This window comes from Capra hircus, chromosome 18 (assembly GCF_001704415.2).
Source record: "Capra hircus breed San Clemente chromosome 18, ASM170441v1, whole genome shotgun sequence".
Lineage (NCBI taxonomy): Eukaryota > Metazoa > Chordata > Mammalia > Artiodactyla > Bovidae > Capra > Capra hircus.
In genome coordinates this window covers 61,914,018-61,933,676 of record NC_030825.1, presented here as the reverse complement: position 1 = coordinate 61,933,676, position 19,659 = coordinate 61,914,018, and the positions used below count along the sequence as shown (strand labels likewise).

Below are 19,659 nucleotides of genomic sequence, written 5' to 3'. Positions count from 1 at the left end.
AGCCTTAAACAGCCTGTTTTCAACTTTCAGGATTGACCTTGAAAGATTCACCTCTGAGGAAGAAATCCAGAGGAGGCAGAAGAGGAAAGAAAAGAGGTCAAGAATGGCTCTTTCTCAGGTGAAGTCATATCCTCAGTTGATCATTTTGTCGGTCCTTCCAAAATGCCCTGCTTCAGAATTACCAGTCTTCTCTGATGGTTAAGTATGTTCTTGCTTAATAAAAGTGGGGTTTTTTTTTCCAATTTTTAATTCAAGAACTTTTCAACCCTACTGTTGTAATATGTACCACTAATGGTGGTTTAGTCACCAAGTTGTGTCTGACTCTTGCACTCTTGCGACCCCATTGACTAGCCTGCCAGGCTCCTCTGTCTCTGGGATTCTCCAGGCAAAACTACTGGAGTGGGTAGCCATTTCCTTCTCCAGGGGATCTTCCCAACCCAGGGATCGAACCCAGGTCTCCTGCATTGCAGGCAGATTCTTTACTAACTGAGCTATGAGGGAAGCCCCTGTATACCACTAATATCCTTTCCAATTTTGAATCAATATTTTGTTAGTGGAGTAAACAAACTCTGGCTTTTGTTAATAGTTACTTATCTGGATTTAAATGGGTAAAATTATATTTGCATTTTGAGTTATATGTATTTTACAGAGATTGAAGTATTATATATTCATGCTTGTACTCATTCTTTGCTAACCTACTGTAGAATAATGTTGACAAACTAAATTATGTAAGATTAGAACATTTTCCCTGTCCCAGAGATGCTGAACTACATTAAGTAAAAATGATAATTTAAAAACTTGCCCAAAATACGTTGAAACAGCTACTCTCATTTTAGTGAATTGGATATTTACATGTGTGTGTACATGCATGCATGTGCAAGTTCATGGCTTTTATAAAAGACAGCATTTTATAGTAAGTTTTTTATTTTTTACAATTGAGATTATATCTTAATTTTTTTACACTGTCACATTAATAATTTAAATAGGAGTAAAAATGGAAACATTATGTGTGGATGTGTACACACATTATGCATTTGCACAGTTTCACCTTGTACTTGTTTCAACTTTCTCAGGGACTCTATGTTAATACATGTAGTAACTGTCAATACACGTGAAGCATTAAGAGTAATACTTAGCACATAGGAAGTATAGAAACGCTTTTTGTCATTTCTCTTGTTATCCTCATCTCAATGTTAAATCCCGATCTTTTTGTAAAGTTACTGTGGACTTTTTCATCTCTCAGGACACCACTCACTAGCTCATCTGCATATTGAATCCCACTCAGTGTGTACAACAGAATATCAGACTCTCCTGTGTAGCCAACCTGTGTTTCATTTTTGCTTGTATATTTCATGTATCATCCACAGAAATCAGTCATCCACACTGATTTGGAGGATATCATATTCTCTTACAGAAGCCAAGAAATGAAAATTCGAGGCACATAACTTGCTCAAAATGCCTGTACTGGAATCTGTCAAAACCTATTCTCCAACCCAGTTGATCCTCTCTCCTTCTCATTTTGTGTGAAGATAAGAACTCTCCTTGTAGTCCCTCAGTGAGATATATTTTTTATTTCAGGGACATTTGACCTTTAAGGATGTGGCCATCAAATTCTCTCAGGAGGAGTGGGAATGCCTGGACCCTGCTCAGAGGACCCTGTATAGGGACGTGATGCTGGAGACCTACAGGAACCTGCTCTCTGTGGGTGAGGATCACTTTCCTCTAGAAGTTGGGATCTGCCCTGGGGTATCTCTGCATTTTCCCTCTGTGCCTCTTGGGAGCCCCTGTTTTGCTTGACTGACCTCAGAGCCTTGTTGACTCAGACATGCAAAGCTTTGTGATTGGCATCAGGAGTTTAACCATTTCTTCAGAAATATGCACATTTCATGATACACTAGGAGTTGTTCCAGAGCTTAAGTATTTACGAAGTCCAATGGCAAACTTGTAAAATCCTGAATTCCCTGTTTGCTCTCCCTCTGCTTTTGATTCAGTAGTTCTAGGAAGAGAGCTCGAGACCCGCATATTACGCTGTTCCCTCTGCATTCAGAAGGAGGCGGTAGATGAATGTGTGAAGTATTTTCCCAGACCTCCCCCTTGTAATGTCCTCACTCCTCAGCTGAGTGAGGAGCTGGGAGTTCTTTTCTTTTCTTCTAAATTATTTACTTATTTTTGGCTGCACTAGGTCTTCACTGCTTTGCTCGGGCTTTCTCTAGTTATCACGAGCAGGGGCTAGTCTTCCTTGTGCTGTGCAGGTTTCTCATTGAAATGGCTTCTCTCTCTTTTTTTTCCTCTCTTAAGGGGAAGTTTATTTCCCGGTCAGAAAAGAAGAATCAGGGACAGGACCCTGTGCATTCTAGGCCTGGACCTAACCGACGAAGGGTGGGGTAGGGTGGGATGCAGGCAGAGGGGACGGCTCCAGCTGTGCAAGCTTGGTCCCATCGTTGTCCAGGCTGGTCCAGGGAGGGCCCGCTGGGGATGGTGGCACCAAGCCTGGGAGCAGAGGTGGCAGGCCAGCGGGCCCAGAGGACAGTACATATGGAGGCAATAAATACTGACAGGCCAGGGCACATGACTCCAGGCCGGCAGGCCAGGAGGGACAGGTAAGGCTCGGCTACTGGCTTTGTCTGCCGAGAGCTCTCTTTTGGGGGCCGTGGGCTCTAGGCTCTGCCCACTGGGACAGAGAAGCCATAGGCATGAGGACACCCAGCCTCCCAGATGGGAAGGAGGTTGCTTTGAGTCTTGGCAGTTTGGCTTTCCCAAGCTCCGGAGCCATCCCCGCGGTCCTGGGCAGACTGGGGACCAACACATCCCCAGAAAGAAATGACTTCTCTTATTGCAAAGCACAGGCTCTAGGGCAAGTGGGCTTCAGTAGTGGCGGCTCATGGGCTCTAGATCTCGGGTTCGATAGTTGTGGCGCAAGGGCGTAGTTATTCCAAGGAATGTAGGATCTTCCTGGACCAGGGATTGAACCTGTGTCCCCTGCATCGGCAGGCAGATTCTTATCCACTGCACCACCCAGGGAAGGCTGTTCTTTTCTGTTTCTGAACACTATCTCCATCTTAGAACAAGGGAAAGAACTCAAGATTCTAGAGAATGAAGTGAAAATAGAAAAAAAAAAAAAAAAAAAAAACAAATGGGAATGTATCAAAGGTGCCAACACAGGTCAGAGCTCAGAAGGGCAGTGAGGAAACCGCACCATTAATAGTGTTTGGGAAACTCTCCCTAAGTGGGAGATGTCTATGGGAAAACAGAAGTTTATTTCTTGTGAATTTTCAGAGAAAATTGTTCTCCTCCCTAACTTGTTCCCCCACTCCAGTACTCTTGCCTGGAAAATCCCATGGACGGAGGAGCCTGGTAGGCTGTAGTCCATGGGGTCGCGATGAGTCAGACACGACTGAGCGACTTCACTTTCACTTTTCACTTTTATGCATTGGAGAAGGAAATGGCAACCCACTCCAGTGTTCTTGCCTGGAGAATCCCAGGGATGGGGGAGCCTGGTGGGCTGCCGTCTATGGGGTCACACAGAGTCGGACTTAGCAGCAGCAGCAGCAGCTGACTTGCTCTGTCCTGCAATATGTAAAGTTTATCTTTTCACGCTCAGTGGTGCTACAGCAGCTCCCACACAGACCAAGGCAAAGTGTTTATCACCATCTACACTCCATCATCTGGCGCCTGAGAATTCTTTGCTTCCTTGACTTTGAGGAGAATGGGATAGTCTTTTTCCGTTGGTCTCTCTTTCTTGATTGCATCAGATGCATTGGCAGGTGGGTTCTTGTATCACTCGTGCCACCTTGGAAGCCAGAATTGCTCATAGTATTCTCTTATAATCCTTTTTGATTTCTGTAGAATCAGTTGTGACCAGTTGTAATGTTCCCTCTTTCATTTCCGAGTTTAGCTATTTGAATCTTCTGATTTTTTTCTTAATCTTGCTGAGTGTAAATTTTGTCTTTCTTTTCAAAGAACCAACTTTGAGTTTTGTGGTGGTTGTTTTTTTTATTCTCTTTATTCCTTTAATCTTTTTCTTCCTTCCTTCTCTAGCTTTGGCTCTGTTTTGTTCTCCTGAGATCTTTTTTTCCCAATCTTTTCTTCCTTTCTCTCTCTCTCTTTTTTTAAATTCTTATTCACATGATCAACCAGGATTTCTTTTGTGCACTCCTTTGTATTTTCTTTTTACCCATATTTATTGACATGTAATCCACATATGTTATGTGGACACAGATCATAGCATGAGTTCTGATAGCTCAGCTGGTAAAGAATCCACCTGCAGTGCAGGAGACCCTGGTTCAATTCCTGGGTTGGAAGATCCGCCGGAGAAGGGATAGGCTATCCACTCCAGTATTTTTGGGCTTCCCTTGTGGGTCAGCTGGCAAACAATCCGCCTGTAATGCAGGAGACCTGGGTTTGATCCCTGGGTTGGGAAGATCCCCTGGAGAAGGGAAAAGCTACCCACTCGAGTATTCTGGCCTGGAGAATTCCATGGACTGTATAGTTCATGGTTTTGCAAAGAGTCGGACACGACTAATTTTCACTTCACTTCAATCCATGTAACATGGTATAAATGTAAAGTGTACAGTGATGATGTGATATACATATATTACTAAATAATTACCAGAACACACTTAACACATCCATCAAGTCACATAATTACAATTGGTGTGTGTGTGGGGGGGGGAGGTGAGAACATTTAACATCTACTGTCTAATCAAGTTTGAGTATATAAGACGGTTTTGTTAACAGTAGTCACCATGCTGTATATTAGATCTGAACGTATTCACCTTATGACTAAAACTGCAATAATATTCCCCTGTATGTAATAATATTCCATTGTATGTAATAATATTCCCCTGCCCCTGCAATCACTCTTCTACTCTCTTTTTCTAATCGTTTGGCTTTTGTTTTTAAGATTCCATATATATGTGATATAAGTGAGGTCATAACTGTATTTGTATTTCTCTCCTGACTTACTTCACTTAGCATAATGCCATGAAGGTCTGTATTGGTACAGATAGCAGGATTTACTTTTTTTTTTCACTGAATAATATTCCATTGTATGTATAATATTTAAAAATTTCTTTACACACTGTTGGACACTTAGCTTTTTTTCATGTCTTCGCTATTGTTAAATAATGCTGCAATAGCAGAGCAGTACAAATATCTAAGAGAGTGCTTTCATTTCCTTTCAGTGTATTCCCAGAAGTGAGATTGCTATCTTATGGTCGTCCTTCTTTTTTTTTTAAAATACTTTGAGGAATTCTACATGCTCTTTTTCTATGGTGGCTGCACCAATTTCCATTTCCACCAGTATTGCAGTGGGTTGCCTTTTCTCCATATCTTCACCTCCACTTTGTATCTCTTGACTTTTTTATGATGGCCATTCTGCTAGGTGTGAGGTGGTATGTCACTGTAGTTTTGCTTTGCATTTCCTCCTGAGGGCAGCTCTAGATATTGGGAGGCTTTGAATTCAGTCTCAGAGCCTGCCAGTTCTTTTCTTCCAAGGTCAGTATTCTAGTCACTCTTGTGCAGTTCTATGGAAGCCCAGGTGGCACAGTGATAAAAAATCCGCCTGCCAATGCAGGAGAGATGTGGGTTCGATCCCTGGGTTGGGAAGATCCCCTGGAAAAGGAAAATGGTAACCCACTCCAGTATTTTTTTTTTCTGGGAAGTCCCATGGACAGAGGAGACTGGCAGGCTACAGTCCATGGCGGTCGCAAAGAGTTGGACATGACTGAGCACATATGCACGCATGTTCATCCGCTGAACAGCTTTCTCCCGACAGAACCTAAATCAGTATGTACAGGGCTGATGACTCAAAAGCCAATTCCAGGAGGGATAGCCAAGTGTGACTGTTAGAGCTCTTATTATCTCCCATGAATTATTTCTTTCTCAGCTCCTGGTATTCATTGTAGTATTTTATAATGTGTGCTGCCTGAATAGCCGGTTGTACTCAAGAACATGTTTTCTGATTCTGCAAATACAGGTTCAGATTGTCTTTCTCTCGCTTCCTGTGTACATTGGTGTCAGGTACATAAATCCTGTGAGTCTGCTCTCCTTATTTTTAAAATAGTGGTTGTAAGGTGCTTGGGCTTCAGAAGTTGTAGCTTCTGGGCTCTAGAGCTCTAGGGTTCAGTATTTGTGGTGCACAGGCTTAGTTGCTCCATGGCATGTAGGATCTTCCCAGGGATCAAACTGGTGTCCCTTGTATTGCAGGTGGATTCTTAACCACTTGACCACCAGGGAAGCTCCTGTGTATGTTTTTATTTTCCAATATGTTCTCAACAGTGTTGTCTCTGACCTTCGTTAATAAATTCTCAAAGCATATGCAATGTATCACATATGATTTGGGGCCAGTGACCAGGATAACTAAAGGGCAGTGCATAGACAGGGAATTTCTCTAGTAGTTGACTGTGATATAGCTGCAGTCATGAAATCATAATTGTGACTTCTGACTTCTTTTTCCAGTTCTTTTTTATAATGTTATGTATTTTCCTGACGTGATAGTTCATAAGTCAGTGATTTCTATATGACTCCCAGCTCTCATATTGTGTGCTCCTTCTAGAATATAAGTTCTTTCTTTATTCTTAAGGGGGAATGTCTAGAGTTCTGCAGAGTAAAAATTTTCTGTAATATGGTGACTTATTATCTATGCTGACTTTATCATGGTTTACTGGAATAATTTTCAATTTATTTTGTGATTTATAGATGATCTTTGAGCATGCATTATGCAATATATCTGATACACAGCATCTCTTAATGTTGTAAAATGCTTTCTCTTAGTGGGTACATGTGGATATATAATGTGTATTAAGATAAGTATTTTGTTTTCTTATAAATTGTTTTATTTTCTCAGTTCTACAATGGTTTTGCAATTTTAAACTACAGGTTATTTAGATTATTTATTAGATAAAGCTTGTTTTGGATTATTTAGCATTACAATCAGAGAAGGCAACAGCAACCCACTCCAGTACTCTTGCCTGGAAAATCCCATGGACGGAGGAGCCTGGTAGGCTGCAGTCCATGGGGTCGCTAAGAGTTGGGCACAACTGAGCGATTTCACTTTCACTTTTCACTTTTATGCATTGGAGAAGGAAATGGCAACCCACTCCAGTGTTCTTGCCTGGAGAATCCCAGGGACAGAGGAGCCTGGTGGGCTGCCGTCTATGGGGTCGCACAGATTCGGACACAACTGAAGCAACTTAGCAGCAGCAGCGTTACAATACATTGACTGTTCTTTAGTACTTATATATGTATAGTAATTATGCATAAAATATGTATAATAGATTTTTCTCCTCAGTTATGAGACAGCAATATGTTTACTGCCAAAAGATATGTGATCTTTGAGGTCACGGTGGAAAATATCCTTTCTTTGAGAGCTAACGTAAGTTTGCACAATGTGAGTGATTTTGTCATTGAGTGACTAGGCTACCCTAAAATTAACTTGAATTACTTGCAATTATTCTTTCTTTAATAAAAGATCCTTTTCTTTAGTTGTGTCTGAAAACTTGAAGGTCATGGTTGGGAAGTTTAATAACTGTCCAGGATTGGTAATGCCTTTAGTGTAATATCACCTTTTCAATATGAAACATTTATTTACCATCTGTAATTAATAGGATACCTATGGTTCTTTATATCTTGTAGCTGTCTCTCATATACATGTGATCAAGAAATTGAAACCAAAAGCAAACAGGGATACAGGAGTATTCCAGAGAGTGATGTTGGGAAGATATGAAAGTCATGAAATCAGAGATTTTTACTTCATGGAAATCCAGGAAAATATACATGTCTTTGAGTGTCAGTGGACAGATGATGAAGGAAATGACAAAGGAATGTCTGTAAACAATAATGAAAATCTCACTGATGGAAAAAATCAACATGGTAGAAGGGATCCAGGAAACAAACCTATTGAAAATAAGCTTGCATTAAGCTTTCAGGATGAATGGTGTATATTTAAAAGTGAAGAGAAAATTGATGAATTTAATGAAGCTGACAAGAGTAGCAACAGTAGCACCTCATTTTTACCATTGCAGACAATTTCTCCTGTTGTCCAAACCAACATTTCTAATCCGTATGGGAATGATTTTATTCACCCTTCAATACTGACACAAGGCCAGAAAGCATACAAGGAAAAACATTATAAATGTAATGAGTGTGACAAAGCCTTTCCTTACAGCTCAAACCTCAGCAGACACCAGTTAATCCATACGGGAGAGAAACCTTATAATTGTGATGTATGTGGTAAGGTATTTAGTCGAAATTCACACCTCGCATGTCATCAGAGAATTCATACAGGAGAGAAACCTTACAAATGTAAAGAGTGTGGCAAAACCTTCAATCAGTGCTCAAACCTCACTAGACATCAGTTGATTCATACAAGAAAGAAAGTCTATGAATGTGATGTCTGTGGCAAGGCCTTCAGTCGAAAGTCAGTCCTTGTAAGTCACCAGACAGTGCACTTTGGAGAGAAATCTTACAAATGTAATGAATGTGGCAAAGCCTTTAGGAAGCGCTCAAGCCTTACTCAGCATAAGAGAATCCATACAGGAGAGAAACCTTACAGATGTAATGAGTGTGGGAAGGCCTTTAGGAAGCATTCAAATCTTACTCAACATAAGGTAGTCCATACTGGAGAGAAACCTTACAGATGTAATGAGTGTGGCAAAGCATTTAGTGTGCACTCAGCCCTAAGGAACCATCAGATAATCCATACAGGAGAGAAACCATACAAATGTGATGTCTGTGGCAAGGTCTTCAGTCGAAATTCAATCCTTGCAAGTCATCAGAGGCTGCACACTGGGGAGAAACCTTATAAGTGTAAAGAATGTGGTAAGTCATTTATTCAACGTTCACTCCTTTGGATTCATGAGAAAATCCATACTGGTGAGAAACCTTACAAATGTAGTGAATGCAGCAAAGCCTTTCCTGTGCGGTCAATCCTTACTCAACATATGAGAATCCATACTGGGGAGAAACCTTATATATGTACTGAGTGTGGCAAAGCCTTTACGAAACATTCAAATCTTACTCAACATAAGACCACCCACACTGGAGAGAAACCTTACAAATGTGATGAGTGTGACAAAGCTTTTACCCAAGTTTCAAGTCTTAGTAGGCATCAGAGAAGGCACAGTGGAAAGAAACCGAGTAAGTGCAATGTGTGTGTTAAGCCTTTGATGCAACATTCGCAGCTTTGGGATCTTGAGAGAACTCATACTGGAGAGAAACCTTACAAATATGATGTGTGCTGTAAGGCATTGGTCCAACATTCACAACTTTGTAGTCATGAGAAAACTCTCACTGGAGAACTCAAATGCAGTTTATGTGGCAAGACTTTTATCCAGCATTCAAGCCTTGTAGCACATCAGAGAATTCATACAGGAGAAAGACCTTATAAATGTAATAAATGTGATAAGGCTTTTACCCAAAATTCACAACTTTGGCGTCACGAGAGAACTCATATTGGAGAGAAGTCTTATCAATGTAACGAGTGTGGCAAAGCCTTTACAGATGGTTCACATCTCAATCGACATAAGATCATTCATACTGGTGAGAAACCTTACAAGTGTCATGAGTGTGGCAGAGCTTTTACTCAGTTTACAAACCTGGGTAGGCATCAGAAAATACATACTGAAAAGAAACATTATAAACTTAATCTATGTGGCAGTGCTTTTATTAAAAGCTGAAGCTTTGGGCATCATCGAAAAATTAATAATAGAAATCTTACAAATACAATGATGGAGATAAAATGTATGGAGGTAGTCAGACCTTAAAATCAGAGACCCCCCTTAAGGAGAGAAATCATTTAAAACATACGTATGTGGCAAAGCCTGTAACTGTGCCTAACATTTATTTGGTGGCAGAATGTACATCTTTAAAAGAAACCACACAAATAAAATTTTGGCAAAGGATAGCCAAAGTTTCAGCCTTCTGGAATGTAACAAAATTCTTACTAGAGAGAAACCTTATGATTCCTGTGATCAGCTTTGTCAAAAATGTATACTTTTGTGGTTGTACTCAGTCGCTCAGTTGTGTCCAGCTATTTGCAGCCCCGTGGACTGTAGACCGCCAGGCTTTTTTGGATTTCCCAGGCAAGAATTCTGGAGTGGGTTGCTGTACCCTCCTCTAGGGGATCTTCCCAACCTAGGGATTGAATCCAGGTCTCCCGCGTTGCAGGCCGATCTTTACCATCCGAGACACCAGGGAAGCTCTTTAAAGACGATAGAGTGCATAAAAAGGTTTAGAGGGTGTGTGTGTGTGTAAGATTGTGTGTGTGTTTAGCAGAGGAGGAAAAATGCCATGCTGTCCTGACACAGAGTGGAGTTGGCATAAAGGCACAATTTCAGGATCACCAACAGCTAGAGGTGGGTTCAGGCTATTCACAGTCAATACCGAGGAGAGAACACAGGTCCTGAGGCAGACTGTTGAGGCAGTTGGAGGAGATCTCTTTCTTTGCTCCAGGAGCTCAGTGGACAATAAACAGGGTCTTTGAAAAAAAAAAAAAAGATAGGAGAGGTGGAGGTGGACTTTTGAGGAGCTCCACAGGAAAGGTATGGAGCAGACACACAGGGAATGTGAGGGAACAGCCAGGAATCTGAATCAAGAACAGTCAGTTCGGGGCTGTGTTTCTCCAGCTGTGATGAGCCACTCGGAGACAAGGTGGAGCTGGTGTGATGGGGGCATCAGGGAGAGCAGTGGGTCTGGGGGAGAATCCAGGTCCGCACACCAGGCCGTTGCTTTGGGGTATTTGACTTGCGTGACTGTAAGTGACAGAGGATGGTGTTTGTCTCCATGTTTTAAAAATAACCTAGATGAGGTGGTAGACTGTATTCCATTGGCTTACCATTTTATTCTTGATGCAGACAAGCCTGGACTGTAGTTACATACTCCACACATGGTCAGCAAATTAGTGAGAAGAACACAAAATGAAACTAGTACACCCTCTGGTACGGCCTTCACTTCAGGGGGTTGATGTGTGCAGGGGTCCTTTGCCCTGGAAGAGTGGGAAGGGATCTGACCAGGAACAGCAGAGGAGGGCAGAGGCAGGGTCCTCCACCCGGACAGTCCTCACCGTCACCAAGCACAATGGGCGAGTGTAAGTTCAGCTGGGACCGCAGTGAGCTCATCCAAGTGGTATCTGCTTGAGGCTGAGTAGACCCACTTCGGAAATAAAAAGAGCCTGAAATCAGGAAAGAAAAGGAGAAGCCTCCTGGCTGCCTAGACCCTTCCATGGAGAAAAATTCTGGAAAAAAAATGCTGTTCTGTAGCGTTTAGTATTATATCGTCCATTCTACCCATTGAGAGTTTTGTATTTCATATTCTAATTTGTAAACCCTACACAGATAACTGCAGTTCTTTTTAATTTAATTGCTTAAATTAATTTTGATTGCAGGCAATGTTTCTGGATCCAGTTACCGCCCCACAGCTACTCCTCACTGAGATCGCAGTTTTCTCAGTTCAGGACCAACGGTCAGTCAACCGCTGGCAAAAATAGCTTTTGACTTAAACTGTTTTCAACTTGTTAAAAAGAAATTTCCAAAATAAGTGGCCCTTACACAACCCTTACACAACTGTAAGGGTTTAAAACTTGTTAGAGACAGTAACTTAAGCTAAGCAGGAAGCCATCCTATCATAAGATACAAAGACCCTCAAGCATGTCTAAACCTGGAAAAGGTAAACTTGGGAGGGAATCCAAGGGACGTGAACACCACACCTCTACCCGGCTCTCGTCCCTCCCTCTCAGTCGTAGCGCAAGCCCGGGTTCTTCACGCCCCGACCCTTGCTGGTAGTGCTCTGCTCAGGCCCCGCCCACAGTCCTTATGCGCACGCGCAGTTTCTTCAAGACCGGGAAGCTGGTAGTGCAGAGCACAAGTCACGCTGGGCAGCAAGAGTTAACACTTTTCTAGCTTGGACCTGCGCCTCAGCCCTCTTTCCAGACATACGGTTAAAATTAGCAATTTCAAGGTACGGGGAGGGACCTCTCGTCCCCAGCCGGCCGGCGCTCCCTCCTCGCCCCGCCCCTCGCCGATAGCACTCCGCTCAGGCCCCGCCCCGGAGGCCGCATCGCAGCACCGCACAGGCAGCTCCCTGCGGAACCGGGGAATGAGAAGTCGGGTACGCTGTATCAAGTCTCTGGTTTCCTGTGTAAATCGGTGCTGCGCGGTACCCCTGACTTCGCTTCAGGACCTTAAATCCTAGCATCCGGTCCTCTGCCCCCAGTAAATCTACACGTCGACCTTTCGATTCGACTGTTTTCCTTTGGGTGAAAATCACCCTGAGGCGGGTCCCTGAGCCCTTGGCTTTTTTGCCCTCGACCCACGTAAACACCGCCTTTCGAGACATTTTCCTGCTTTAAATCCTTTGCCACCTCCGCCTCCATCATCCTCTGCTAAGAGAACAAAGTTAATTCGACGACGGCATCACTCGTCTAGCCCTGTCAGACCCTGAAGATAGAGCCGGGTCGCCCCGCTCCTGGAGAGGCAGTGTCCTCTCCTGGGGGCCTGGGATCCTGGAGAGCCCACCCCAGTCCTGAGACCCCCGCCCTCCCAGCCCCGCTGTCCTCGCCGGTCCTTCGGCTCCACAGGTCTCCCCTTCCTGTCAGCCCGTCCCGTCACCCTACCGCAGGGTGCTGCCAGGACCTGCCCGTGTGACACCAGTGTTCTGTGTCAGATTCAACTCAGTTGGAAAACGGTACCTTTGGGTCCCAGGACATCTTATTCAGTCGCCACCCCTTAAAATGTTGGGGCAAAGGGAATCAAGCAGATACAGAGCGACTGAGAAAGAGAAAAGCATGAGGGAGAAACGATGAGAACATAGAAGGCTCAGGGACTTGAAAGAGAAGATAAAGTGAAAGCAATTAAGTCCTGATTGAATGTAGCAGGTGAATGAAACAGAAATTAAAGAGCCCGCTCTCCAGAGGTTAGAGAGCAGCAGTGACCAGGAACTTCACACAGGGTGTCGGGAGAGAAGAGTTGGAACCGTGGCCTTCAGAGTCTCCTGGTGCTGGGAGAGAAAGAGGACTAGTGGCAAGAAGAGCTGAGGAAGAGCAGGAAAGACGTATCACCCTGGGGTGCCAGAGAGTGAGGAGAGAGTGATAGGGAGAAAGAAGCGAAACCACACTCCCAATTTGGACTGGAATCCAGGGTCTTAATTAATATTGCACACGTGGTCTCAGGACTTAATGATGCGGTTCTTTACATAGCAGTGCGGGTGGAATTCAGCAAGAGGCAAAGTGATAGGTAAGTAGTAGATTTATTGAGATGCACATTCCACAGGACCTCCCAGGAGGCACCAGTGGTAAAGAATCGCCTGCCAATGCAGAATCCTTAGGAGACGTGGATTCAATCCCTGGGTCAGAAAGATCCCCTGGAGGAGGGCATGGCAACCCACTCCAGTATTCTTGCCAGATACTCCCATGGACAAAAGAGCCTGGCGGCCTACAAGTCCATGGGGGTCGCCAAAGAATCGGACAGTACTGAGCCGATGCGCGTGCCCGCATACATTCCACAGCTGTAAAGTAGGTCATCTCAGAGAGAGGCCCTGTGATAATCCAAGTTCCATAGGCAGAATGCAGTCTCAGAAGGTGAAAGCGACCCTGAAATACAAGGTGGTTAGTTTCTAGGGGCTGAGGAACTTCACAGTCTAGAGAGTGGAGTAATTAAGCTATTTCAGGGAGAGATGGAGACTTCTGGAAATTGGGCCACCCCCCCACCCCCCACTTTCTGGCCTTTGACGGTTGGCGTCAGAACTGTCATAGCACCTATGAGCATGTCACTTAACTAATATGTCACGACTAGCATAGCATGAAGTTCAAGGTTTGTTGGCAGTCAAATCTTCCGCCATCTTGGATCTAACTAGTTATAACTGGTTTTTGTCATAGGCTTAATGACTGAGTCATTCTTTTAAGGGTTGTGCCCTGTTCCCTTCCCTCCTGTGTCAGGTGTAGGAGAGTTAGGGGAAGAAAGGACCAGAAATAATGGAGATTGAGGGCAGTCAGGTTGGGGGGAAAGAGTGCAACAGGGGAGGGGAACAAGTTGAAGAGTGGGGCAGGACAGATGTGAGGGAAGAAATAGGAGGGGAGAAACAGCAGGAGGGTAGTTGGGAGCAAAAAGAGACACAGGGATAGAATAGGGAGACAGATAAGGTGAATGAAATGGAATAACCTGGTAGTGCAGGTAGAGGGAGTGGGTAACTGGCTCCAGCTGTTTGGATATGGATAACTAAGTTGTGATGTAGGAGTTGTGTTTTTAGAATCTAGTACATTTAAAATTTGTTTAAATCATACAGATGAGGGTGCGAATTACAAAACACCTGTCTATAGGTCTTGTGCATCTTGTAATTATTTGAGAAGATAACTTCCATTTGCAGTTTTTATTCAGTGGGGGGCAGTGACTTGATTCACTCAGTTGCAGGTCACCCCTTCCTTTTTCTGGCATGGAGTAGAGGTCAGAGAAGAGGGCACCTGGAACAAGGAATGACTGAGCTTATTTCTGAGTTGACCCCTTTACAGTGTTTTCCACATCAGCAGCTATGTTTGTGCAACTCTGTATTTTTAAATTATTTCACTGAGATTCTTTCTCCACTTGTGCACTGCAGCTAGGGAGTAGCTCCCACTACCCACTGCAACTAGAGAAAAGCCAAGCAGTAAAGAAGACCCAGGGCACAGCCAAAAATAACTAAATAAAATATATTTAAAAGGTTTTTTTTAATACCAAGAAACGATAAGCTATTAAAAATAACTGCTTATGTGCACAGCTGTGACAAATTATGAATAACATACAAAAAGACCAAACCCAACTGGAACTGCCACTTCTGAGGTGAGGAGAACAAAAGCAGGGTACTGAACATGGTCCCCTGCCCACAGCACCACCAAGGGGTTGGGCAGACCAGCTAGGGGGACCCAGCCAATCTTGCTCCTACTCTGCCCCCACCTTCACCCAGCTTAAGAGACAGCTCACCCAGCCTCAGGGAGCGAGTAAGTCACCTGTTTCTTGTTCTCACCTGTGCTGCAGTTCAGTTCAGTTGCTCAGTCGTGTCCAACTCTGCGACCCCATGGACTGCAGCACACCAGGCTTCCCTGTCCATCACCAACTCCCAGAGTTTACTCAAACTCGTGTCCATCAAGTTGGTGATGCCATCCAACCATCTCATCCTCTGTCATCCCCTTCTCCTCCTGCCTTCAATCTTTCCCAGCATCAGGGTCTTTTCCAATGAGGCAGTTCTTCGCATTAGGTAGCCAAAGTATTGGAGTTTTGGCCTCAGCATCAGTCCTTCCAGTGAATATTCAGGACTGATTTCCTTTAGGATTGACTGGTTGGATCTCCTTGCAGTCCAAGGGAGTTCCAATAAAGCTCTGCCTGAATTCCTCACCTGGCCTTTTACCAATTTCTACTGATTAAAGAGTCCAAGAACCCAGGTCAGTAACAAATACAGTCTATCCTTTAACAACTGTGCAGAGAGGACTTGAGGGGACGGTCACTTTATAGGGTTTAATATATATACACAGGTCAAATGAGGTCACTGTATTTTCACATTTTTGATCACTAATAATTTACATCTGTTTCTTAATATTACAGATGTTTAAGAATCTATTGCCATTGAGGAAATATCCTTTTCTTGTGAATATGCCCATTTTGCTGCCTTTAAATTATTAAAAACAAAACTCATCAGGAACAAAATGGACTCATGAATGCCTATAGTCAGTTTCTCCTATTGATCTGTGTTTGCTGAAAAGTTCCACTATCAACTCCATGCTGAAGTATCTTTCTTGTCACCATGACTAGCTAGCAATATTGAATAATAAAGAGTAAACTACCTTATAAAGATCCCAAAATCTATCCTACTCACTAGATCTTTTACAAATGTAAGGATATATCTTCTATTCAAGTGTGCCATGCTAAGACATTTTGCTTATTTGTATGTGAAAATATTTGAATATGCTAATTACCATATTTCAAATGATTACTGTTTCCTGCATATGATATCTTTCACATGTAAGGATGTGAGAACATATACCTTGCAGTAGATGTTAAGAAACAGATATTGCCATAAAAGTTAGTGAGTGTAGCAATGACATTATTTGATAGTTGATAATCTAGCTTTACTTAATATACAATTCATATTAAAGAGAATATACATCCTACAAAATGCCCTAAGAAGTACTACAAACATGGTAACACTTCAGGTAAAAGTTAAATCCCAATGTCTTCATGTCTTACAGGCTTTGTTATCCACATTTGACAAAACATTCCAAGTTAACACAGAAAAGAGCTAAGCTATATTATAATTTTAAAATTAAACTGTCTACCCTCAAAATGAATATATAGATAATCTGAAATTACATTTAGACATTACTGATTTGAGTTTATGATATAAACAAGTCTTTCCCAAAGGTATTTGAAGGTAATTCATCACGAGTGTGGAATAAAGTATTTTAAACAATACAGTTCTCATTAAAAGGAAAAAAAATTATTTCTTTTCTCATTTTATTGTACCCATAGGAGATGATGGATGCTAAGTAAACTTAATGATTTCACAATACATGTAAGTCAGACCATTCTGCTGTACAGTTTAAAGTTGATATATGTCAATTATAAAACAGATGAGGGAATGAGGTAAATAAACACCTTAGCAAAAAATAAAGAATAATGTCATCTATTAAAAAAATTGTTTTAAACACTGCTCTTTTTAGAGCAATGGTTAGTGACCTAAAGCATCATATACAGTAGTCCTCCAATTCTCAAACCCCAAATCTTGTCCTTATGAGTCTCTGAAACTGATGATGAACAGAATGAACAGTGATGAATAGAAACAGAAAGCTGTTCTGGTGGGTGTCTGAATGACATTGTTCATTATAATCAAGGAGAGTCTTGTATTTCATACTGTAGTGTGTAATCCCTCCACAGATAAAAATTACACATTAATTCTGTAATTCAAAGTATTCACTCAAATGATCTGTTTCACATCTGTGATTTAGGGTAGGTTCTTCCCTGGTGGCTCAGACAGTAAAGCGTCTGCCTACAATGTGGGAGACCTGGGTTCAATCCCTGGGTCGGGAAGATCCCCTGGAGGAGGAAATGGCAGCCCACTCCAGTACTCTTGCCTGGAAAATCCCATGGACGGAGAAACCTGGTAGGCTACAGTCCATGGGGTCACAAAGAGTCGGACACAACTGAGCGACTTCACTTTCACTTTTCTTTCTACCTTTACATATGCTTTCAAGTATATACGTTTCACATATGTTTTCAAGTATATACGTGTAGAGTATTTGTAACAGTCCCTTACTGTCCTTTTGATGTCTGCAAATTTAGTATAAATGACAAAAATTCAATCAAGTAAATATTAAAAAATCATATACATTAGTTTTATATGGTTTCTCTCTAAGGTTGAATCTCTTATTGAAATATAATTGATTGTAACTGTTCATTTTGGCTGTACTATACACATGAGGCAACATTTGCTTTATAAAAACAATTACAATGATGTGTGTAGCCATCTATCCTCTATGTTATCACAATATTTTTAAACATCTTCCTTACACAGGATATAACAGTCCCACGACATATATAAATACCTAGGAGTTTGTATGGCTTGATCCTCTTCATCTCTTTTACCTGGAACCACACCACCCTTCCTTCTGGCAACAACCAGGCATTTGTTCATTATCTATGAAGCTGTTTTCACTGTGTTTTGTTTCTTATATTCCACATATAAGGAGATCATGCAGTATTTGTCTTTCTACGTCTGACTTCTTTCACTTAGTATAATCCTCTAGATCCATCCATGTTGTTGCAAATGGCTAGACTTCTTTATGGCTGAGTAATATTCCTGTGTGTGTGTGTGTGTGTGTGTGTGTGCGTGTGCACCTTGCACACAACACAGCTCCTCTAATTTTTCATCTATTAACAGACATTTAGGTTGCTTCCATATCTTGGCTATTGGAAATAATGCTACAGTGACTATTAAGAGTGCCTATATCTTCTCAAATTAGTGTTTTTCTGTTCTGCCAGTAAATGGCCAGAAGTGCGAAACCTGGCTCACATAACAGGTTTTTTGTTTTTTAATTTCTGAGAATCTTTCATTACTGTTTTGCATAAATGGTGCACCAATTTACAATGCCAGCAACAAGGCCCAAGAGTACTCTTCTCTACAGCACTGCTAATGCTTGTTATTCATTGTCTTTCTGATAATAACTATAATGTGGTATCTCATTGACTTTGTGTTTTGCATGTCCCTAACTAATGATGCTGAGCATCTTTTCATGTGTCTGCTGGGCATCTGTATGTGTTCTTCCACCCTGATAGAGTCCCATTAGCTGAGTAAGGCTGGAATGCACTCAGAAATTTTGTCTGAATTCTTTTAACTTTGAGCTTTGAATAAAAGAGTTGCCACATGTGTGAGGCCTATGTTTGTTTTCAGTGTGTATTTTCAGATGCCTCGTGAGGCTTGCAAACTGGGTATAAGCTTTGCCACACTCATAACATTTGTAAGGTTTTTCTCCAGTGTGGATGGTTTTATGTTGCGTAAGATATGAATGTCTTGTAAGGGCTTTTCCACACTCATCACATTTGTAAAGTTTCTCTCCAGTATGAGTTCTCTCGTGACCCCAAAGCTGTGACCGTTCAATAAAAGCCTTATCACATTTATTACATTTAAAAGGTTTTTCTCCTGTATGAATTCTCTGGTGTGCCATAAGGTTTGAACGCTGGGTAAAATGCTTGCCACACTCATTACATTTGTGTGGTTTCTCTCCAGCATGCATCTTCTGATGTCTGCTAAGGTGTGAAAATTGGGTAAAAGCTTTGCCACATTCATTGCATTTGTAAGGTTTCTCTCCAGTGTGCATCCTCTGATGATTTGCAAGATGTGAATTTCGACTAAAGACCTTGCCACAGATATCACATTTATATGCTTTCTCTTCTGCATGTACTCTCTGATGTGCTATAAGGCGGGACTGGTGGTTAAAGGCTTTGCCACAGTCACTACATCTGTAAGGTTTCTGTCCAGAGTGAATTCTCTTGTGATTTGTCAGGTTTGATTTTTCGCTAAAGGCCTTCCCACAGTCATTACAGTTGTAAGATTTTTCTCGAGTGTGTGTTCTCCTGTGTTGTGCAGATAACACAGTGGTTTCCACACTAGGAGGAATTTGATGAAGTGGGGAAACTGAAGAACCACTGCTGACTGACTTCTCAAGTTGAGCGCCTCCAAACACTTTCTCCTCAGTTGGAAATCTCTGCAGTTCAGCCACCTGTGCCTGCAGCCTTGCTCCAGTTCTACTGTCCAAACGCTTTACATTGTTTCCAGCGATGATTATGTTATCTTTCATTGTTAACAAATTTCTTATGAATGGCTTGTCATGTGTGAAATATTCATATGTATTACTTCTTACAGAAACACTCTGAGGAAAATTAATTAAGGATTTATTATCCTGATCTTCTCTCTGACTGAGATTTTTGTTGTGGATCAAAAGCACTTCTTTGTCGTTTCTTGCATCACATCCCCACCCACTCTCACTCTCCTGCATATTTTCACAGATTTCCTTGAGGTCAAATTCCTTGATGCCATAAGTTTCATTTTTCTCTAATGTCATTAGGTGGCACAATTCTCCTTTACTGATGTCCTCTTTTGGGGATGATAATTCCTTGACTGCAAATGTGGCAGAATAGCTTC

At 42.1% G+C, this 19,659-nt stretch overlaps 3 protein-coding genes across 4 annotated transcripts in view; 2 read left to right on the top strand and 1 right to left on the bottom strand.

Annotated features, from left to right (window-relative positions):
- Nucleotides 1-9,916, top strand: part of LOC102185862 (zinc finger protein 665) — a 21,631-nt gene extending 11,715 nt beyond the window's left edge. Inside the window, exon 3 of the mRNA XM_018063013.1 lies at nt 8,183-9,916. Within this exon, the coding sequence (XP_017918502.1) occupies nt 8,183-9,677 (1,495 nt within the window). The 3' untranslated portion in view covers nt 9,678-9,916. The remainder of the gene's footprint in view (nt 1-8,182) is intronic.
- Nucleotides 1-19,208, top strand: part of LOC108638038 (zinc finger protein 320-like) — a 20,985-nt gene extending 1,777 nt beyond the window's left edge. Inside the window, exons 2-4 of one of the 2 annotated variants that reach the window (XM_018063012.1) lie at nt 31-118; nt 1,579-1,705; nt 19,129-19,208. In XM_018063012.1, coding sequence (XP_017918501.1) covers nt 104-118; nt 1,579-1,705; nt 19,129-19,139 — 153 coding nt within the window. In that variant the 5' untranslated portion in view covers nt 31-103 and the 3' untranslated portion in view covers nt 19,140-19,208. Of the gene's footprint in view, nt 1-30; nt 119-1,578; nt 1,706-19,104 lie in introns of both variants that reach the window. The other variant, XM_018063011.1, reaches the window with a different exon arrangement.
- The window catches only part of LOC102188624 (zinc finger protein 677), an 83,593-nt gene that overhangs the window by 51,120 nt on the left and 12,814 nt on the right, over nt 1-19,659 (bottom strand). Inside the window, exon 4 of the mRNA XM_018063009.1 lies at nt 18,426-19,659. Within this exon, the coding sequence (XP_017918498.1) occupies nt 18,426-19,659 (1,234 nt within the window). The remainder of the gene's footprint in view (nt 1-18,425) is intronic.